Source organism: Canis lupus, chromosome 5, assembly GCF_048164855.1.
Source record: "Canis lupus baileyi chromosome 5, mCanLup2.hap1, whole genome shotgun sequence".
NCBI classification, from domain to species: Eukaryota; Metazoa; Chordata; class Mammalia; order Carnivora; family Canidae; genus Canis; species Canis lupus.
Genome location: NC_132842.1, coordinates 81,399,133 through 81,421,787, shown reverse-complemented (window position 1 = coordinate 81,421,787; position 22,655 = coordinate 81,399,133). Strand labels below are relative to the sequence as shown.

Sequence of the window (22,655 nt, the reverse complement as noted above, 5' to 3'; positions counted from 1 at the left end):
GGGCTGTCACACGGGGTGAGTGTGTGCGTGTGAGTGTGCACCTGTGTGCCTGGACATGTGTGTGCTTACCCAGAGCCACCGCAGGGCAAGCCGGGCCGTGGGGTCAGCCCTGCCCAGAGCTCACAGTGGTGGGTGTTTAAAATCCTAGGGTAGTGGCTCGTGAGGGCTGAGACGGGCCTTGAGCTCTGGCCCCTCGTGGTGCACTTGGGGGAACCGAGCCCTGTTAGAGCCTCGTCCTCTCATCGGGGACACCTGTCTATTGTCTTTTTTGATATAAAAGTATTAATGTTATTAAATCTTACCAGTTTATGGTTCTGTTCTGGGGTCAGGACTTCTTGGGGGGGGGGGGCGTCTGGAGACGCCAGCAGGTGGAGGAGCGGTTGGCGCACCTGTGACCCCCCGGGGTATCAGTCCTGAGCCCCTGCCCCTGGCAGCCGTGACCATGCTGTGTGCCAGGAGGGCACAGGGAGGACGGTGCAGGGCTCCGGTGCTCAGTGCCGTGCCCACGGGGCGGGGCCCCCACCTCCCTGTTTCCGGGTGCCATCCCAGGGTCCCCAGCTGCGGCCTGGCCCGGAGAGGTCACAGCACCACGGAGCCGTGGTGGCTCCTGCTCCGGCCACACATGCGCTACTCGCTCGGGGCCACTGGGGGGCACCCACAGCCTTGCATCTAGTGGTTCTGGAGTCCTGGTGGGGGGTCAGCGTGCCCTGTGGGAGGCCGGGCCACCTGGTGGTCACTGCCATCCTGGTCGCAGAGCCCTTCGGAAACTCCCCGAAGCTGAGAGGGCAGCAGGGCCGGGGGAGGAGCCGAGGGCCAGTCATCCGGGTTCAAATCCCGCTGGGCCTGTCCCCTGGTTGGGTGGCATTGTGCAGCCCAGCTCCCTGGGTCGGCGTCCTCACGTCAGTCAGGTGGAGTCAACACCTGCTCCGCAGACGCCGTGTTGTGCAGAATGAGACCAAACAGGAGCTAGTGTGCACTGGATACTTGCTCTCCCTGTCACGGGGGCCCTTTATTTAAACTCGCTGTGTCTGGCTTCTCAGTGTAGAACAGGGGTAAGAATAGAATCTTCCACGGAGACTTGCCAGGAGTTAAGGAAATAATTCATGAAAAGAGTGCCTGGCGCGCCAGCGTACGGCGGCCCAGGGCGACAGCTGTCCGCGCTCGGGACCGTGAGCAGCCCCACGCGAGCTCCTCCGTCTGGTCCCCGTGGCCACGTGCAGGCGCAGTTGTGCCCATTGGACAGATGAGGCTCGGAAGGGTGAGGCCCCGGTCCAAGGTCTTGCAGACGTTTGGGGGCTGCCACCAGGGCTTCCCACGTGTTCATGTTCGCGGGCCGGGAGGACCCGGGTCCCCAGCCCCTAGCCGAGTGGGGAGTCCGCCCGTTTTGGGTAGAAGGGCCGGGGGAGACCCTGATCCAGAGCCAGGGAGGGCAGGACAAGCTGGAAAGCGGGGGGGGGGGGGGGGGGGGCGGGGGCGGCAGGCTATCTGGTCTGTCCTCCGACGGCGCCTCCCGAGGCACCCCAGGCATTGGCTTCCACTGCAGGCCCGGTGGCCTCTCCAGCTCTGCAGACAGCCGGGCCCCCCTGCCACCCCAGCGCTGGCTCCCACGGAGGGTCTGTGACATGGTTCCTGTGCGCCCCCCAGGGGCCTGCAGGGAGGACGAGGTGCCCGGGCACTGGCAAGCCAGCGGCAGGTGTGCCCCACCTTCCCTGCCAGCGCTCCCTCTCACCTGGCCCGCGGGCAGGACGGGGCGGCCGCCGGGGTTCTGGGTGGCGCTGGGTGCGACCTCAGCCCCCAAACGTCTACAATGCCCGTCTCTGGGGCGCCACTCACATGCCAGGGAACACCCCGGCACGTTCTTGGGTGGGCTGAGCCTCGGGGGATGGGTGGGGGAGCCTCGTTCAGAGCCGGGCCAGGTCCCTCGGTCTGTCCTGTCTTCAGGGCTGGTAGCCTGGGGCCTGACTGCCTCTCAGACTTTCTCTTCTGCACCTGGAGGTGGTGGCGTCTCTGGATGGGGAAAGGTCATCAGCGGTCTTGGTAAAGGGGACAGAGCGCCCTGGAGACGCCAAGGTCTCTGAGATGGCGAGGGTCAGAAAGCTGTAGTAAGGATCCTGAGGCAGTCTGGGTGGTCTCCCCATGTTACAGATGGGGACGCTGAGGCCCGGAGAGCAGGGAGAGATGTGCTCAGGGTCCTTGTTGGGTTTCTGGCAGAACCAGGACCAGGTCAAGGCGCTCCCCGCCGTGTCACGCTGCCTCCTTGGCAGGGCCCTGTGGATGCTGCGTCTTCTGGGAAGCCCCCCCGGATTGCCCCTGTGCAAGAGTTTTCCATCTGTCTCAGTGCTTCTCAAGGCCTCCCGTGCACACCTGGTCGCCTGTGCTTGGTGTCATGTGTGGGGACTGCTGATTAACCCCTGGGTTTCTCTGGCCAGTTGGAGGGCAGGGTCAGTGGTGGGTTTATTCCTGCCCTCCCAGTACCCAGTATACGGCCTGGCCTGGGGCTGGTGCTTACTAAGAGAGAGAGAGAGAGAGAGAGAGAGAGAGAGTGATGGGTGAACAGGAGAGGGGGAATCCAAGTGGGAAAGAGGAGGAGGGAAGGAGAGTGAATTGGGGGTTCAGCCCCCAGAGGGGGTGGGGCATGATGGAGGCAGGCCCTCCCCTACACCCCCTGACCTGTTTCTCTGCTCGCCCCGCAGGAGGCGTCCCCTGGGACCTGGAGAGCCCTCCCGTGTGCCTGACTGTGGGGCCGGGACCCATCCGCACCCTTCTGAGCCTGGAGGATGCCGTGTGGGCCAGCTGTGGGCCTCGTGTCACCGTGCTGGATGCCACCAGCTTACAGACTCAGGTATTGGCCCTGCTTCCTCGCTCAGGGCCGCTGGCCTGCGGGCCACCTGCTGGGCACGCCCTTGCTGCCCCTTCTCGTGCCCTACCTGGCACCGTGTTGGGCCCCAGCTATGCCTCAGGGGTCACTGAGAGTTTGTCGAGCAGCACAGCGGGCCCCGAATTGCTGCTGGACCCCGGCCTCTGCCCCAGCACGCGTCCCCGGGCTGCCTGGAGGGGAAGGGTCCCGACCACTGGGCTGAGCCGTGATCTGGACCCTGGGCTGAGTCTCTTGCTGCCCGTGGAGCCGGAACCTGCCCCACACTGTACCCAGGAGCCAGCTGTGCCGAGGGGAGGCCTGTGTGGACGCCGCCACCTTGGGGGCTGGGCTCTCTCAAGAGCCTAGAGGTGGAAACCGCCGGGTCGTCCTTGCCCTGTTGTGAGCTGAGCACTGCCTTGGCCGCCGGGGTGTGGGCCTGGTCCTGGGGCTCTGTCCTGACTCAGCCTGGGTGCATGCCCATCAGCGACCTACCGCATTGCCCGCCCTGCCTCCCCACACCCTCTTGGGGCCCATCTAGGGCCACAGGTGTAGACTTGGGCATGGTGCCCCAGTGGTACTTAGTGAGTTTGCCATCATTCGGTTTGTTGGGATTATCATCTTGGAGGGAGGCCTTGGTAACCGGGCCCGGGGCAGAGGTCTGGGTGTGGGCTCGGGGCCGGAACAGACAGGTGCCCCAGGTGAGCTTCTGTGAGGGGACGATTGCCATCTGCCCACTGGGTCATCTCTATAAATTGGCTGTGAATTGGTTACTTAATAGCCCAGCAAGAGCACCCAGGGGTTCCTGCCGGTGTGAGATCACAGGTGTTGAGGGCTGGATCAGGTGGGGAAACTGAGGCGCAGGAAGCTGTGGGCGAGCCCTGGGGCCCTGGCTTGAGTTTCAGGGACGTGGTGATTACTGTCCCAGTTTTGTTGGAACCTGAGGGCAGTCTCTGCAGCTGCGCACGCCCGGTTCTGCATCCCAGCGCTGCCACCCACCTGCTGGTGCCATTAGGGCCCCCCATTCGTGACTCCTAGTTCCCATCGGTGAAAGGGGGTTCACGTCCCCTCCCTGGGGGCCTCTCGCTCGCTTGGGAGCCACAGTCCTGGTCAGCACCAGCTTCGGGATACGTTTGATCAGAGGCTCCTCGGTGCTGGGAGGGGAGGAGGAGGGATGACGTCCCAGCCTGTCAGCCGGGAGGGGTGAGGCGGAGCTCTGGGCAGAACCATCAGGTTTAGGCTTTGAGGTCTCATCCTTCAGAGGAGAAGGATGTTGGGGGCTGAAGGTGACCCCTGGGCCCTGCTCTGGGGCTGTTTGGGCAGCAGCCTCCCCGAGTGCTGGGAATGCCCCATGAGGGCCTGTGGCTGGGCCAGGTGGAGGGGCCCCAGGCCTGGACGGGAGGGAGGCGGCTGCCTTTCTCCTGAGGGGCAGTCAGAGCTCAGGGTGGGGGAGCCTTGAGCGGCTGTAGCCACAGACCCCCTTCCCAGCCCTTGCTTTGCGTTGAGGGGCTTGCCTGCTACCTCCCACCTGCCCCAAGGGCCTCTCACATCCTTCACCTTCTGAGAGGAAGGAGAGCTGCCTCCCTCGGGCCTTCCGGATCCCCAGAGCTCCTGGGTCTCAAGCCATTTGCAGGAGGAAGGATGAGGCCCATCTATAACTCCTTGGCCTCACCCCTGTACGACCTCCCCCCCCCCCCGCCCGGTCCCTGCATCGTCCTTAGGCCAGGCCCAGGTGCCCTCTTGGCCTCTTGCTGGCACCCTGTGCAGGCTCTGACCGGTGTGTGGAGGAGAGCCGTGGTGAGGGGCGCTCAGCCAGCGGTGGAGCACTGGGGCCCAGTTGAGGGCAGCCTCCAGACTGATGGGGGAGACCCGGCCCTGCCCTTGGAGGGCCTCTGATCCAGTGGGGAGATACCACCTGCCCTTGGGAGGCCTTCAGTCAAATGGGGGAGACCCAGCCCTGCCCTTGGGGGCCTCCGTTCTGATGGGGGTGACACAACCTCTATTCTGGTGGGAAAAGTGAGCCCAGAGACATGAAGAAGGGAAGGAGCAGGCCCTCCGACTGTCCTGTTGGCCAAAGGACGCTCTCAGCACTCCACCAGGGGCAGTGGAGGGAGAGGGAGGAGGCGGCTGAGGACACTAGGAGGCAGGCTGTGAACCAAGACGTGTCTCCAAAGAAGAGGATCTTCTAAGGAAGGGCCCAGAGGACCCAGAAACCATGTGGAAGTCAGCGGCTGGTGGTTGCTGGGAGGGAGGTGTGGGCAGCAGGGCCTGAGCCCTGGTGAAGCTGGGCCCCCTGTGCCCCGCCGCCCCAGGGCCCTGAGACTTTCTGGAAGAGGGGATTGGGATGCATCACCGAGGGCAGAGGCCCCGGTCTCTGTCCTGGCCACGCCCCCCGGGTTCCCTGGGCACCCCACTCTCTTGGAGGTGTGTGGTTGGCTGGCCGGCTGCTTCTGAGGCGCTGGCTCTGTCCTGCCAAGCCGTGCACCCTTGGACAAGGTGCTGAGCCCCCCTGGGAGAATGAGGTGATAACAGGACTTTGTAGAGGGTTGAATGAGAACACTTACTTAAGGGCTGTTCCACACAGGGCCTGGCACTTAGCAAGTGCTCAACGAACCTTAGTTGTCATTGTAATTATCTGTCTCACTCGAATCCTCGTTACCATGTGTATATGGCTTATCTGGAGACTCCGGCTCCCTTTGAGTTGGGGCTGCTGGTTGGTGTGGGCCGTGCGCCCGCGTCGCAGGGCTGCCGTCCTCGCTGTGTGGGCAGGAAGGCTTCCTCTTGCCGACAGCCATCCTAGGAGCGTGAGATGGATGAAGGGAAGGACAGGGATGGGGCCGGGCCCTGGCCATCATTCACCCCATTTTGCCGCTCACCGGCCGCAGTGCAGTCCTGCCCGGGCCCCGGAGCTCAGCTCTGGCCCCACCGTCCCTGGGGCCGAGCAGCCACCAGGCTGCAGCTTGAGGCTGCGATGATTTAAGATTAGTTCTGGACCAGCTGCTCTCAAGAAGGGGATCAATATGGCCTTTTACCTGCTTGGCACACCGCGGAGGGCGTCAGGAGGGCGATGGGTGCGGGGAGGCGGGACGGAGGAAGGGGTGGCGGGTCGGAGGGAGCACGCGCCCTGCCCTGTCTGCTGCGGGGAAATGGAAAAGTTTGCGTGCTGCACGGTGCGGGCAGCTCACCTTCAGTCACACCGGCCTTCGGCAGGGAACGAGGTGAGCGGCATGCATATTTAATAAAGCTGCACCACGCGCCGCTCGCTCGAAGAGAGGAAGCCTGCCCACCTTGGCGCGGGGCTCTGGAAGCAGCCTGGCCTGGCTGCTGCCCCTGCTGCCCGGCTCATGGTCATGGGCAGCCGGGCCTGGGGGTGCAGGCTGGAGACCCAGCTGCCGTCCTGGGGCTCAGCACCCGTCTCTGCAGAGCACCTCGCTTTGGAGGGAGGGCATTGCTTATGCGCGGCGACGATGTGGTGCATCCTCCCCCCGGATGGAGAAAAGCCTCCGTGGGGATTATTTTTTTTAAGATTTTTTATTTATTTATTCATGAGAGACACAGAGACAGAGAGAGAGAGAGAGGCAGAGACACAGGCAGAGGGAGAAACAGGCTCCATGCAGGGAGCCCGACGTGGGACTCGATCCCAGGTCTCCAGGATCACGCCCTGGGCTGAAGGCAGGTGCTAAACTGCTGAGCCACCCAGGGATCCCCCCTCCGTGGGGATTTGAGACACTTGGGTCTAACTGCTCAGCGCCCCGAGCCAGGCGGCCTAGGAGTGCGCTGATGGCTGAACGCGGCCCGGCGAGGCTCTGGCCCAAATTGTGGAGCCATGGGGAGTTACTCTAGGGATTGCCTTAACTCTCAGGAGCCTCCCCTGGTTTTTCCCACACCCAGGAAATAATAACAACCAACATCTATTGAATACTGCGTGTGGATCGGGTATGGATTTTAAGTACTTTGCATAGGTGAACTTGCTCAATCCTCAGATCACCCTATGAGATGAGTATTATTTTTATTCCCACTTTATGAATGAGGAAACAGGTACAGAGAGGTTAAGTGACCTGCCCAAGGTCACACAGCTAGATCTGAACACGGGCGTCTGGCTCCCGAGTCTGCTCTCAATCTGCGTCGGCTGCCTGGGTAGGCGGAAGGCTGTCTCCTTGGGGCTGTATTTGCTCCCCGCGGGTTACGCCCTGAGATATGTCACTCCCGGGAACTCCCATTCATTTATGTACCTGCTTTTTCCAGCAACACGTCTTCCAGGCCGAGGATGGCTGCTTGTTCATCCTCATTGCCCCGGGGTCGGGCTCACATGCAGTGCTGCGAGTCAGTAGTCATGGTGGGTGGGCAGATGGGCATCCCGATTCCCAGGCCCTCTGTGTGGGATGCTGGAGGGATGGACGTGAGCAAGACCTGGCCTCAGCTCCTGGGGAGCTCAGAGTCCAGTGTGGGGAGCAGACCTGGGGCGCTCAGTGTCAGCCCCGGGTGCGGAGACCAGGAGGGGGCAAGCCCAGGCCCAACGGGAACACAGAGGGGGTACCAGGGGTGCCAGATCCAGCCGGAGAGGTTCCTAGAGGTCAGGACCCCTGAGCTGGTCTGAGCAGGTGCGTGGCTGTGGTGAGTGGAGGATGGGAGGGGGCAGGGAGGGTGCACGGTTTGGAGGCTCCCTGGGGACAGGCCTCTGTCCCCATTTAGGTCCACTTGGCCCCTGTCCGCTGCCCCCACCCTGCTGAGCCCGCCCCCTGCGGAGCCAGCACCCACCGTCCGTCTCCTGGTTTAACACTTGCCCCCACCTGCTTGTTCAGCTCCTTGATCCCAGCGGAGCAGCCGCGAGACCTGTTAAATAATAACGCAGCTCGCCAGGGCCTGTGTCAACACGGCATCCTCGTGTTCATTATCTAGATCGGCACCTTCAAAGTCTAATCCAGTCGCATGGAGTTCATTTTAACCGATCGCTGGAGGGGAAGCCGGCTGTGGGATGATTGCTGCATCTTAATTAAAAAAAAAAAAAAAACGTATTGGGGACAGGTCGCCTGGAAAGCGCCGGAACAGAGGGCAGGTGGTGCCAGTGTTTGGGCAGGGGCCTGGCTCCCGTCCCGCAGGGCTGTTGCGAGGGTTAATGGGGGCAAGCTCTCCCTCGTTAGACCCCAGCTCCCCTCCGACTGCAGAGAAGTCGGTCAGGACCACCTCCCCTCCTCCACACGCACCGGGTCACAGCCCTGTGCCCCGCTGCCGCCGCAGCACCACGCTCCTTCACAGCGCTGGCCACAGCTGCATGTTGACGTTTTGGGGACAATTACTGGATTAACCAGAGCGAGGCTGTGCAGGCAGGACCACGCCTGGTTGGCTCCCATCGCACCCCGGGTGCTGAGAGGCTGATGCGCAGCGGGTGCTCAGTGCAGGGCTGTGACGGCCTGGGCCTTTCCCGCAGGGGAGTGGGCTCTGGCGGTGGCGGGCCCCCTGGGCGGGGAGCGGAGCCCTGGACGGCGTGTGACCTGCTTCAGGGCTCAGCGCCGGGCACGTGAAGGGCCGGGGATCCCACCCCCTGCTGTGGCCGCACCCTCAGCGCCTGGGCACTGGCCTCTGAGACGGGCACTGAGGCTTGTTGTCACCAGGCGGTGCCCGGAAAGAAACTTCTCCGGATTCCTGAACACCGGCAGCCGCCGGATGTCCCCCTGCCCACCCCCACATACAGCCTTCCCCACCCTTAATTTTCACGTTTAGTGCCCAAACTTAGTTTGCATGTATTAGCTGTTGTAAATCTATCATAACAGTGTGACGTGGCATGAATAATGCATCACTGGGCTGTATTAGTTTTCTGTCTTCTATCTTATTTATGACACGAAACGGGTGGGAATTTGCAAAAGCAAAATCTAGGCGCGGGGTTTCCTGGGTAATGGTATGCAAATTGGCGTGAAGGCGGAAAGATTCACCGGGTCCTCGGGGTGCCCGAGCCCTGGGGTGCGGGCCACCTGAGCAAGGAGGGCAGGGCTCGCATCCCTGCACGGAGTCATCTCTGTCCCACGGTCTTGTCTTCATGTTTTAAGTGTGTGTGTGTCATTGCTGTTGTCATCCTGGGTTTTTCTGTTTTTGTTTTTGTTTTTTTGTTTTTTTGTTTTTTGTAAACCGAAAAGTTGGCAGGGGAAACTTGAGACGCAGATTTTCTAAAGGTTGTGGAGACTTCTCGGGAGGCTCAGACAGTGAGCATTTTCCAGCAGCGGGAGGAATTGCGGTTAGACTTACAGAAGGACTTCCTTCCAGGAGGCTTGTGAAGGACGGGGTGGGGGTGGGGTGGGTTTGGGGATCCCACGCGGGCGGGGGGGCGGCCCTGGCCCTGTATCGAGGGGCCAGGCGTGGCTCAGTGCCAGCTCTGCTCCAGGGGCCTGGGGGTGGTCGTGAGGCGTATCTCCAAGGCTAAGGGGCAGGGCTCCAGGCCCCTCCCTCCTCACCGGGAAGAGCTCACCTCTTTCCTGTATCCCATATTTCATCTCCTCCTGTCCTGGAAGATTTAGGTCGCTGGAGGGTTTCATGCTTTAAAAACAAGTGGTTTGAAGCCGTTGGCTCAGGGAGCAGGCCTGGGAGGCCGTGGAGGAGCAGGGAGGCGGTGGGGGGGCAGGCGGAAGGGGATACTGTGGAGACGGCAGGGGGGCCGGAGGGGAGGGAGCGTGGACCCCAGCGGGGTGGGGTGGCCCTCCGTCTCCGCGTGCCTGTCCCCCAGCGTCCGGTTGGCAGCCCTCCCCTCCCCGGGTCTCCCGCGTCCCCCCCCGCGCCTCTGCGGCCACCCTCCCCGCAGCCCTCCTGCAGGGGGCAGGGACCGAGCCCGGGGAGCAGCTGCCCAGCCCCCGGAACCTGGCTGAGCCACGCGGAGCCACGGGCGGCCCCCCAGTGCTGGGCCTTTCACGCACTGGAGGCCAGGGCCTGGGCCCGGAACCGGACTCCAGTGTCGCTGCATGGGCCTGGCACGCTCGGACCCTTGCACGGCGGCCACGCCAAGCCCGGCGGCCGGGCCAGAAGCTCCAAGGGCGCAGTCCTGCTGCCGCGTCTCACCACCTGCTCATGTGTCTGCTGGCGCCGTGGTCACTGTGGGCTTGGGAGCTGGGCAGTGGCTTCGGGCCCTGGCCCCGCCGACCCAGGGCCTCCGCTTCCCCGCCTGTGAAGTGGGGATGATTATGGGACCTACCGCAGGGCTAAGCAGCTTGACAGCTGTTTTAGTGCCAGCCCTTGGTCAGGGTAACGTGGGCCACCCGGTGGTAGAGCCAGAGTCTCCAGCTCCTTCTGACTCGAATGCCCGGTCCCGAGGCCCAGGGTCCTCTGTGTGGTGGATGTAGGCGCCGCATCCTCCCGCAGGCCCGCGCGTTGTCAGCGGGGGCCGTGTCTCCCTGCCTGTTTTCCTACAGTACAGGTACAGGTACCGGTACAGGTACGGGTACGGGTACAGGTGTTGGGCCCACCTGTCTGTCTTCGGCTTTCCTTCTCCCTCTCCCTGGGCCCCGCCACCCCCTCCCTCCCTGCTGCCCCAGCTCCTCTCCTCCGCCTGGGCTCCGAGCCTCCCAGGGCTCCTGGCTGCTCCAAGCCTGTCACCCATGGCCTTCACACGGCTTCCCATGGGCCCTGGGCTCCGATGGCCAGAAGCAAAGGGCCGGGTGTCCGTCACCTCCCCCAGACACCTGGGAAGAGAGGGCAGTGAGGTGGGCCGGTGGCCAGAGGAGTAGCTGTCCTGGATGCAGGGGCCTTACCCCGGCGCCCGTGCTCTGCTGTGGGGCAGACACCCCTTCCATCGAGCCGGGGAGCCCAGGAGAGGAGTGACAGCGTGGCGGGGCGGGAGCCAGGCTTCCTGGAGCGGGGTCGGTGAGGATGGGTGTGTGGGAAGAGGCTCCCGGGAGTGTGAGCAAACACATAGAGGTGAGGACAGCTTGCGTGTGCGCGTGTGTGAGCACGTGTGAGCACGTGTGTGCACGCAGGTGAGAGGGGGGATTGATGGATTACACTAACATCGTTTTGTCCTTGACTGTAGCTTGAATCCTGTTGACAGCATCCGTCGGGCTCTGGGGATCTGGGCCAAGCCTGGAATCCTTTCCCTATCCCCGCGGTTCCCGCGCCCCCTGCCCAGCAGACTTGGGAGCAGATCTGTGCCCGGAGCTGAGCCGTGACCCTTCCTGGTGCGTCCCCACCCTCAGCAGGAGGGCGGCACTGCCTCCTCGGCCTCCTGCTCACCTCTGCTGCTGTGGCCGAGGGGCGTCCAGAACGTGGAGGGTAGGGCTTATGTGCGTCGGGACAGGCAGGTTTAGTGTGGGGATTTTTAACTTTTGGGAGGAGCTAAGGGCAGTTGCAGACTCTTTTGAGGTGTTGGCAAAGGCAATTGACCGTCTTTCTAGAAAAATGTACCAAAGGTGGACATTTTTTCACAGTTAATTCCAAGACAGATTGTTAAAAGTTTGGGACAGGCTGTCAGTCTTGGAGCTGGCGGGGCCGTCCATCTGTCCGTCCCTCCTGGGTTCCCCAGGTGGCTCCAAGCTGGAAGAGTCCAGCACCGGGTCAGGTCCTGAGAGCCAGGAAAACGAGCCCTCTGCTACTGGCCATCATCCCTTGGCCGCGACCAAGTCAGACCCCAAAGGCAGCACGTGGGGACAGGAGGGAGCCCACACCGCAGTGTCTTTGCGTGGCTCGGAGACCGGGTGTGGGCTGTGGAGTCCCCCCAGGGTGACCGTCTGTCCCCGCTTGCCCGGGACAGGGCATCAGGCTCTGGTGCGACGCCTCCCCCGGGATGGCTGGTCACCCTGAGCGGAATCCTGGCGTTCCCCTCCCCGTTTCCTGCACTGTGACTTTGTGAGTGTCATTCAGCCTCTCTATTTGTTTCCTCAGCTGTGAAATGTTGATAAGAGTAAGACAGATAAAGAAAGGGAGCGGAGTTGTCGTGCCCACTGCCTTCCCGCCCACAGACTGTGCCTGCCCACCTGCCCAGGGCAGCCGCTCGGGGCGCGACCGCTGCGTCTCCATCCCCAGCCCGTCCCCTGGCTGGCGGAGTGAGCCCGCGCCATGGGTCTCCCCAGGCCTTGGTGTCGTGCCCGCTCCACGAGGATGGCAGGCTGGTGCCCTCGTCCCGGGCGGCCGGGGTGTGACGCGGAGGCAGGGGCAGCTGAGGGGCTGGCGTATGCCCTGTGGCTGAGCTCTGGAGCAGGCCACCGGCCCGGTGCCCGAGCAGGGAGGGAAGGAGAGCTCCGCATGCTCACACCCTTCTGGGGTGCTTGGTAGAGGTGCCCGGGGGGCGTCCCGGGCTTGGAGTCCAGGGGGCAGGCTCATGCCCAGCTCGGCCCCTGCCCCGTGGGGCCACCTGGGCTGGCATCCCCCTTTCTAGGTTCGGACCATCTTCTCTTGTCAAGGTCTCTGCAAGGATGAAATACGGTGGCGTGGGGAGGGCCTGGCACACAGCAGGTGCCCAGCAAGCCGCAGCCAGGCCAGCCTTCTGCCGTTTCCTCGGCAGCCCCCAGCCAGCCCCAGACGCCCCAGCGCTCATTCCCGGCTCCTTGGCATCCTCTCAGCTCTAATGACTTTGAGTGCTGAGCTGCTCACCCTGGGAATTTATAGAAACTGAGCACAGAAGCGTCACCTGGAGACACATAAATATTGTACGATGGAGGTTGGGCTGTGTCAGCAGTATTTGGAGCGGTGTCACTTACCTGAAGCCTTCTGTGCACCTGCCCGCAGCGGGGCGAGGGGCACGGGCCGTGGTGGGCCCGTGTAGGACGCCTGGTCTGGTTCCAGCTCCCGAGCAGCTCCTAACTGCGGGTGGCGTGCACAGAGCTCTGGCGGTGGCCAGCTCCGCTGCGGACCCGGGGCCCCACACGGCAGGTTCTCCTCCTGGCCCTGCTGACAGGTGAGAGAGGAGAGCCACTTACCTGGCCAGAGATGAGCCGGGGGCTGGGGTCACACCCATGCCCTTTCCTCTGGCTGCCAGCTTTTTTTTTCTTTCTTTCTTTTTTTTTTTTTTAATAATTTTGTCTCCCTCTCAACTGTTTATTTAAAGACATTTCAAACTACCTTAAAGTTGAAAGACTAGTACAACACACAAATATTCTTTAACCAACTGTCAGCATTCTGCTGTCATTTCCCCCCCATGTTATACTTACACTCCTTTTTTTGGCTGTACCACTTAAAAGTGGGTTGCAGACATTTTTATTCTTCGCCCCTAAATAGAGAAGGGCAGCATGGCTGTCCTATACATAACTTCCACAGCATTATCATACCTGGGAATTCAACGTCAAATTGTGTCTGCAGGTGCATTTTCCCCAGTCACCACCCCCCCCGAAATATAACTTTTATAGCTTCTCTCCTGACCCCATGCAGGATCCAGCTGGGACTGAACATTGCATTTGGTTTTCATGCCTCATTAGTCTCCTTTTAATCTAGAATAATCTCTCTGCCTTTATTTTATTTATTTTAATTTTATTTATTTTATTTTATATTTTATTTTATTTATTTATTTTATTTTTTGTTTTATTTATTTTATTTTATCTTATTTATTTTATATTTTATTTTATTTATTTTATTTTATTTATTTATTTTATTTTATTTTATTTCATTTTATATTTTATTTATTTTATATTTTATTTTATTTTATTTTATTATTTTATTTTTTTGTCTCCATGACACTGACTTTTTTGAGAAATCCAAGCCAGAGTCTCTTGAAAACTTCACAACCAGGAGCTAGTCAGTGTTTTCCTGGATGGACTTTGAGCCTGTGGCTAGATTCTCTGTGGGGAAGCTGTGCACTTCTCACCGGATCTCTTGGTTCAGGGGTCCCTGTCCCAAAGGCACTGGTTCCCCTTTGTAATCACTTGGTCACTGGCAGGTGATCCTTGCAGAACAGGTGTCCTGTTCCTCAGCAAACTTTCACCCCAAACTTTCATAAATTAAAGAGGAGTTCCCCTTACCCCAACCCACCCCGCTTCTAATACCACCTCTACACATTTGTAGACTCTTTTTAAAAATCCAGTGGGCTATAATCCAGGGCAATCATTACTCTTGATACTCAAATTGCCTCAAATTTGGCCAAAAGGAGCTACTTGGTTTTGGCTCTTGGGTCCCTTGGACACTTACTTCCATATTATTTGTCGGGCACGTCCTCGCTCTTCTGCCTTGGGGGAAGCTCTGGGCTCCTCTGCCACTTGCCCTGCCCGGAGGGGCCATTTCTCTGGGGTGACCCAAGCCGGTTCCCTCTCGGGAGTGGTGTCTCGTGTGCTCCCCGCCCCGGGTGTCATTGCTTCCAGACCCTTTCAGTGCGCAGGGCCAGGAACACAACTTAGGTTCACACGGACAGCTCTAACTCAGATCCGAGGCCGTGGACCTCCACCCTCACCTTCTCTCACTCCACCTTTGACTCTTCTCGCTGTGAGAACCCTGGCTCCCGAGAGTAACATCAGCGAGCTTCAGCCACACGGCAGGGTTTCCGAATCGCTGCGCCCGTCCCGCCACCCACAGCAAGCCTACTACTTAGTAGTAGGACTTCTTTGCAGATCTTTTTGTCCCTGAGGACCCAGGGTGCATAGTCAGAGTGCTGAGTTCCCAAGCTACCGGAATGGGTTCTTTCTACGTGGGCGTGGCCGTGCTCCAATAACTCGTAACTTAACCAGAACAGGTGGCAGGCGGGTGTAGTGTGAGGGCCACTCTTTGCAGACCACTGGTCTAGAATATCATCCTAACGGGGCGGCTCCCAGGACAGCGTAAGCAGCCGGCGGATCGCCCTGCAGAGGAGGGGCATGACTTTGCTGGTGGCAGCAGGGCAGAGGGCGCCTTCAGAGACAAGGCGGGTAGAGCCATCTGGGAGGGAAGGAGGCCCCCCACTCCTGGGCTCCAAGAGCGGCCAGGGACTAGAGCAGGGATCCGGAGGTGAGAAATGGGAAGCCAGCACTGAGCCCAGCGGGCAGTGAGGGCTGGGCCTCGCTGCCGCCCGCCCCCACCGGGGGTACTGGGACCCATGCTGCCGACATGCCACCTCCTCCGCCCTGTGTTCCTGGCCCGGCCTCCGAGGACCTGGCTCCAGGGACAGGCTCCCAGCACGGGGAGGGGGCCCAGGAAGCTGGGAGATCATCAAGGAGGGAGGCGCTGGAGCTGCCGGCGTGCATCCTGCCCTTTCCCCCACCCCAGTACCACTGGGCTTGGCAGGTTTGCACAGGCCCTGGTGTAAAGCCCCCTAGGCCCGGGGACAGGCTTGTTATGCCTCTGGAGAAATGAGCCCAGATCTCCACCGCTGACTTGTCTTGTAATTGGGTTCTGACAGCAGCTCGCAGGGCCGAGTGGCTGCAGACTCGGGGGGGCCTTGCACGGCCCTAAGCCCCTTGGTCCCAGCGCGGCCTGGCTGTCTCGGAGGCAGGACACATTCTGCACCCTTCCCCAGGAGCTGGGCGGCCGTCCTGCTGCACGGGGGTGAGCATGCGCACGCCTTCCCGCCGGCTGGCGTGTGTTCGTGCATTCCTGTGCAAATGCGTGCCGGCTGTCCTGGGGACAAGCTGGTGTGTTGGGTGCCCCCTTCCAGCCTGCCGCCCCCTCTGTGCATCCGTCTGCTGTGGACAGTGGGCCCTGTGGGACGTCAGGTCCAGCCTCAGTGGCTCGTCTGCGATGCGCTCAGTGGGGCCTCCGCTGGCCTGTTTGGACGTGGTGTTCTTTTTTTTTTTTTAATTTTTATTTATTTATGATAGTCACAGAGAGAGAGAGAGGCAGAGACACAGACAGAGGGAGAAGCAGGCTCCATGCACTGGGAGCCCGACATGGGATTCGATCCCGGGTCTCCAGGATCGCGCCCTGGGCCAAAGGCAGGCGCCAAATCGCTGCGCCACCCAGGGATCCCTGGACGTGGTGTTCTGCGTGGGTCTGGGCTTCAGGAATGTTCTTGAGTGCAGGCTGGTTCAGGAAGATAAGCACCCCTGAACCCCCTCGGCCAGGTTTCCAGAAGGACTAAGGAGAACAGAAGGCCAGTGCGGCCAGAGGTGTGGGGGGGAAGGGCCGGAGGGCTGGAGGGCCTGTCCCCTCGCCCTGCGTGGACTGGGCCCAGCTTGAGGCTGTGAGGGGCTTGGCCTCCCTCTGAATCCCAGAGGCTCACTGGCTGAGCCTCCAGTACCTGGGCCTCCACTGGGGCGCGGGGGGCAGGGGGCGAGGAAGGAGGAGCAGAGACCACTGCCAGCCCCTTGTCTGAGCAGGGGGCTTCCCGTCCTCTGAGTGTGCCGCACCTGACAGGAGGCCCCCTCGTGCTCCTGGGAGCCCCCACTTTGATGGGGACGACACGCCTCTGCCCTTGGTGAACTTCCTGTCTGAGAGGTAGCTGCAGCTCTGCTCTCGGGGTCCCCCCAGTGCGGGGGGTGCCCTGCCTCTCAGGAGCAGCCTGGCACACAGTGGGGGGAGAGCATGTTGCTCGGGCTCTCCCCCCCCCAATCTGGGGCCCTGGAGGCTCCTGTCCCCAGCAGCCTGTTGGGCCACCCTGGGCCACATGCAGAGCTCAGCCACAGGGACTGGCTGGGAAGAGCAGTTTTGTTGGTCGTGTCACAGTCTCGCCCTCATTGGCTTGGCTCCTGTGCAGACCCCCACCCGCCAGCTTCCTTATCTCCCTGGGAAACCCCTTGGGGATCTGAGTCCGGGGGACCGGGGGCCACTCCTCACTTGCTCAGCCCATGCGAGGCCCACAGCCCCGGCCCCTGCCACACGGCTGGCCATCGAAGCCAACGTCCTTCAGAGGCAAACCTGACCATGTCACCCACCAGCCTAGCCACTCTGGCACTTAACTGTCGCCAGCCTTCCCCATGGATGGCAGCGGCCTGGGGCAATCCGGCCCCTGCCCGCCTCCCCCTCCGTCTGACCACGGCCCCACCCTGACCCCTTTCTGATTCTCCCCACCCCAGCCCTGCTCCCCGGGACAGAATGCACCTGTTCTGTTTCTAATCTCCAGGACCTTCCCCCCCCCGCACCCCGATTCCGATGTGTCTACTCTGCTGTTTCTTTGTCCTTTTTTTTTTTTTTTTTTTTAAATCAAGCCCAGAGTCAAAACGAGAAGCCTTCAACCTAATAAGTGCCTGACATCCCATGATTGTTTTCGTTTCGTAAGTTTCAGGCGCACAGCTGTACATTTTGACATTCTGTATATGTCACAAAGTCTAGTTACATCTGTCACTGTACAGCTGACCCCTCACCTGTTCTGCCCGCGCCCCCAAACCCCCTTCCCCTCTGGTAACCGCCAGTCTGTTCTCCGCATCTGTGAGGTTTTTTTTTTTTTTTTTTTTTTTTTTGAGTTTGTTTCTGTTTTATATCATTTTTTTGTTTGGTTTGGTTTTCTAGATTCTACGTAGGAATGAAATATTGCAGTATTTGCCTTTCTCTGGCTTATTTCACTCAGCATAATGCCTCCTAGGTCCATCCATGTTGCCGCAGATGGCATACGTCATCCTTTTGGTGGCTGAGTAACATCCCATGGTATCAGCACACCATATCTTCTTTATCCACCCATCTGCCGATGGACACTGAGGTTATTACCGTATCTTGGCGATCGTAAATGCGGACTTCAGTGAGCATAGGGGTGCACGCGTCTGTTCGAACACAACAGATGGTTGTGTTCTTTGAATAAATACCCAGAAGTGGGACAGCGGAGTCATAAGGTAGTCCTGCTCTTAATTTTTTGCACAACCCTCCATACTGGTTTCCACAGCGGCTGCACCAGTGCGCATCCCCACCAACGGTGCATGAAGGTCCTCTTATCTCTGCGTCTTCAGCACCACTTGATGATAGCCGTTCTGATAGGTGTTGAGACGATAGGTTGCTGTTGTTTTGATTTGCATTTCCCTGACAACAACTGGTGATGTTGAGCATCTTCTCATGCGTCGGTTGGTCATCCGGATGTCTTTGGACACACATTTATTCAGATTCTCTACCCATTTTGAAATTGGCTTGTTTGGGGGTTTTGTGGTTGTTGTTGAGTTGTGTGAGTTCTTTATATATTTCGGACACTCACCCCCTCTCCCGTTCAGCAGGTTGCCTTTTTGTTTTGATGATGGGTTCCTCTGCTGTGCAGAAGCTTGTTAGTTCACCTTGTTTATTTTTACTTTTGTTTCCCTTGCCCCTGGGGTCGGATCCACAAAGATGTCACTAAGACCCCGGCCAGGGAGCTTACCACCTCTGTTTTCTTCTGGGAATTTTATGGTTTCAGGTCTCGCATTCAAATCTTGAATCCATTTTGAGTTCATCTTTGTGTCTGGTGCAAAATGGGCGTCCAGTTTCTTTCTTTTGCATATGGCTGTCTAGTTTTCCCAGCACCATTTATTGAAGAGATTGTCTTTTCTCCACGGTGTGTTCTGGGCTCCTTTGGCAGAGATTCATTGTCCAAATATGGGCAGGTTTATTTCTGGGCTCTCAGTTCTCTTCTGTTGACCTGCATGTCTCTTTTTGTACCAATGCCATACTGTCTTGATTACTGTAGCTCTGTGGTATAGTCTGAAATCAGGGAGCGTGATACCTCCAGCATTGTTTCTCTGTCTCAAGACCGCTTTGGCTATTTGGGATCTTTTGTGGTTCCATACACATTTTGGAATTATTGGTTATAGTCCTGCAAAGCATGCATTGGAACTTTGATGGGAATTGCATTAAATCTGTAGATTGTTTTGGATAGGATGGACATTTTTACAATATTCTTACAATCCATGAGCCTGGAAGATCTTTCCATATATTCATGTCTTCTTCAGTTCCTTTAATCAATATCTTACAGTATTCCGCGTTTATTTCACTTCCTTGGTTAAATTTATCCCTAAGTATTTTATTCTTTCTGATACAATTGTAAATGGGATTGTTTTCTTATTCTCTCTCTCTGATGAATCATTATTAGGTCCCAGAAATGCCACAAATGTCTGTATATTGATTTTTGTATCTTGCAATTGTGCTGAATTCATTTATTAGGTGTAGTGGGTTGTTGTGGTGGTTGTTGTTGGCTTTTTTTTTTTTTTGTGTGTGTTGGTATGTTCTTTATGGTTTTCTGTATATAGTATCATGTCCCCTGGAAATAGTGACTATTTTACTTCTTCCTTTCTGATTTGGATGCCTTTTATTTCTTTTGTTGCCTAATTGTTGTGACTAGGCCTTCTAGTACTATGTTGAATAAAAGTGGTGAGAGTGGGCATCCTTGTCTTGTTCCTGTTCTTACAGGAAAAGCTTTTAGCTTTTAACTGTTGAGGATGATGTTATCTGTAGGATTGTCATATATACAGCCTTTATTATGTTGAGGTACATTCCCTTTATACCCACTTTGTTTTGAGAGTTTTTCCAACATCACAAATGGATATTGAATTTTGTCAAATGCTTTCCCTGCATCTATTAAGATGATCATATGATTGTTGTCTTTCATTTTGTCAGTGTGCTCTTATGCATTAATTGATTGGCAGATGTTGAACATCCTTGTATCCCTGGAATGATCCCACTTGGTCATGGGGTATGGCCCTTTTAATGTATTGTTGGGTTCAGTTTGAGGACTTTTGCATCTATGTTCATCCAGGGTAGTGGGTGGCCTGTAATTGGTATCGGGGGTGGTTTTGATATCAGGGGTGATGCTGGCTTTGTAAAATATGTTTGAAAGCTTCCCCTCCCTTCAATTTTTGGGAAGACTTTGAGAAAGGTAGGTGTTAAATCCTCTTTGAATGTTAGTAGAATTCACAGGTGAAGCTACCTGGTCCTGGCCTTTTGTTTGCTGGCAGGTTTCGGATTGCTGTTAAAAATCTCTTTGCTAAAAAAAAAAAAAAAAAAAAAAAAAATCTCTTTGCTCTAATAATCATTTTGCTCAGATTTTCTATTTCTTCATGGTTCAGTCTTGGAAGTTTCTGATTTTATTTATTTGAGTCCTCTCTCTCTCTCTCTTTTTTCTTGGTTAGTCTGGCTAAGGGTTTGTCAGTCTAGTTTATTTTTTCAAAGAACCATCTCTTTGTCTCATTGATCTTATACATTGTCTTTTTTTTGTTCCCATTTCACTTATTTTTGCTCTAATCTTTAGTATTTTCTTCTATCTACTAATTTTGAGGTTTGTTTCTTTTTTCTAATTCCTTTAGGTATAAAGTTATATAGTTTATTTGAAATTTTTCTTGTTTCTTGGGGTCAGTCTGCATCGCTTAGAACTGCCTCTACTGCTCCCCAAGATTTTTGATGTGTTGTGTTTCTGTTTTCATTTGTCTCTAGGTATTTTGGGGGGTTTCTTCTTTGCTTTCTTTTTCAACCCATTGGTTTTCCAGTACCATGTTTTTTAACCTTCCTATTTTTGTGATTTTTCTCATTTTCTTCTTGTAATTAATTGGTGGTTTCATACTATTGCGGTTGGAAAAGATGCTTGATAAAATGTTGGTTTTCTTGAATTTATTGAGACTTCTTTTGTGCTCAACATGTGATCTATCCCAGAGAATGCTCCATGTGCCCTTGAGAAGAATGTGTTTCCTGCTGCTTTTGGGTGGAATGTTCTGTAAATATCTGTTGAGTCCATCTGGTCTAATGTGTCCTTTAAGGCAGATGTTTCTTTATTCATTGTTATTGTCTGGATAATCTATCCATTGATGACGGTGGGGCATTAAAGTCTCCTACTAGTATTGCATTGCTGTCAATTTCCCCCTTCAGGTCTGTTAAGATTTGTTTTATATATTTTGGGGCTCCCTGTTGGATGCATATGTATTAATGAAAGTTATATCTTCTGGATTGACCTCTTTATCATTGTTTCGTGCTCCTGTTTGTCTTCTATTACAGTCTTTGCAGTCTATTTTGTATGAGTATCGATACCCCAGCTTTCTTTTCATTTCTATTTGCACGGAATATCTTTTTCCATCCCTTTCGCTTTCAGCCTGTGTGTGTCCTTGTCTCGACTCGATGTCAGTCTTCTGTATAGATGGGTCTTGCTCTGTATCCATTCAGCCACTCTGTGGCTTTTGATTGGAGCATTTAGTCCACCTACATTTAAAGTAATTATCAATAAAAAAAAAAATAAAGTAATTATCAATACGTGTATACTCATTACCATTTTTTAAATTGTGTTCAGGATGTTTTTGTAGTTGCTGTCTGTTCCTTTCTTCTCTTGCTCTCTTCCCTTGTGGTATGATGGCTTTCTCCTGTTATGTTTAGATTCCTTTCTCATTTTCTTTTGTGCATTTATTATAAGTTTTTCCTTGTGGTTTACCTTGAGGTTCACATAAAATCTCCTATGACAACAGCAGTCTGTTTTAAGTTGATATCAATGTAATTTTAAGCACATTCTTAAGCTTTGCCCTTTTTACTCCTCACCCCTGTTGTTTTACATTTTTGATGACACATTTTACATTTTTACTTAACTAATGATTGTGATTTTAGTTAACTTTACCAGTTATATCATTTCATCTGTATGGTTGCTTTATAAGTGATAGGCTCACTATCTTTGCTATACATTTACCTTTTTTGGTAAGGTTTTTACTTTTGTATGTTTTCTTACTATTAATTTGTGCCATTTCTTTTAACCATAAAGGAGTCCCTTTGACATTTCTTGGGCTCGTTTGGTGGATGAACTCCTTTAGCTTTTGCTTATCTGGAAAGCTCTTAATCTCTCCTTCAGTTCTGAATAATAACCTTGTTGGGTAGAGAGTTCTTAGTTGGAAGATTTTTCCTTTCAGCACTTTAAATGTGTGTCATGCCACTCCTTTTTGGCCTGGAAAGTTTCTACTGAGAATCTGCTGATAGCCCTGTGGGATTTCCCTTATCCATAACACATTTTTCTCTTGCTGCTTTTAAGGTTTTCTCTTTATTTTTAACTTGTATCATCTTAATTACCACATGTCTTGGTGTAGATCTCTTTGAGTTCATCTTGCTTAGAACTCTCCAGGTTTCTCGGACCTGGGTGTCTGATTCCTTCTCCAGATTAGGCATATTTTCAACATGTTTCAACATGTTTTGTGTTTCATTATTTCTTCTTTTCTGGCCCTTTCTCTCTCTCCCCCTCCTTCTGGGATCCCTATAATGTGAATGTCACTCCACTCGATGTTGTTCCAAAGGTCCCTTTGGATGTGTTCACTTTTCTTTATTCTTTTTTCATTTTGCTGCTCTGTCTGGGTGTTTTTCATTCCTTGTTTTCACTGATTTGTTCGACTTCATCTGGGCTGCCACTGGACGCCCCCAGTGGTATAACTTCTGTTTGGTATTTTCTTTCTTTTTGTTGAAGTTCTCACTGTGCTCTTCCGGAATTCTCCTGAATTTAGAGAGCACCTTTATGACCATCACTTTGAACTTTTTTTCAGGTAGATTGCTTATCTCTGTTTCATTTAATTCTTTCTTTCAGGGTTTGTCTTTTTGTTTGTTTGTTTTTGTTTTGTTTTGTTTTTTGAAATATTCCTCTGTCTCTTCATTTTGCCTTACTCTGTGTCTGTTTCGATGTATTAGGTAAGTTGTGAATCTCTCCCAGTCTTTTTTTTTTTTTAGGATTTTATTTATTTATTCATGAGAGACACACAGAGAGAGGCTCAATATGGGACTCAATCCCAGGACCCTGGGATCACAGCCTGAGCCTAAGATAGATGCTCAACAACTGAGCCACCCAAGTGCCTCCTCCCAGTCTTATAGGAGTAGCCTTATGTAGAGGATGACCTATGGGGCCCAGAAGTGCACCTTAGTTACCAGAGTCACGTTCTCAAGGGGTATCTCCTTTGTGCGTGTACATGCCCTCCTGTTGTGGTGGGGCCGTGGTTGTAGCACTTTGGGGGTGGGGCTGACTCCTGGCCTGGCTGGGGGCATGTCCATGGCTGCCAGGGTACATTGGTGGACAAGACTCTCAGTGGAG

At 55.6% G+C, this 22,655-nt stretch overlaps 1 protein-coding gene across 17 annotated transcripts in view; it reads left to right on the top strand.

Annotated features, from left to right (window-relative positions):
• ARHGEF10L (Rho guanine nucleotide exchange factor 10 like) overlaps window positions 1–22,655 on the top strand; it is a 159,019-nt gene that overhangs the window by 125,930 nt on the left and 10,434 nt on the right. For all 17 annotated transcript variants that reach the window (XM_072828126.1, XM_072828120.1, XM_072828125.1 and 14 more), the window contains one exon: window positions 2,694–2,842. In XM_072828126.1, coding sequence (XP_072684227.1) covers window positions 2,694–2,842 — 149 coding nt within the window. The remainder of the gene's footprint in view (window positions 1–2,693; window positions 2,843–22,655) is intronic.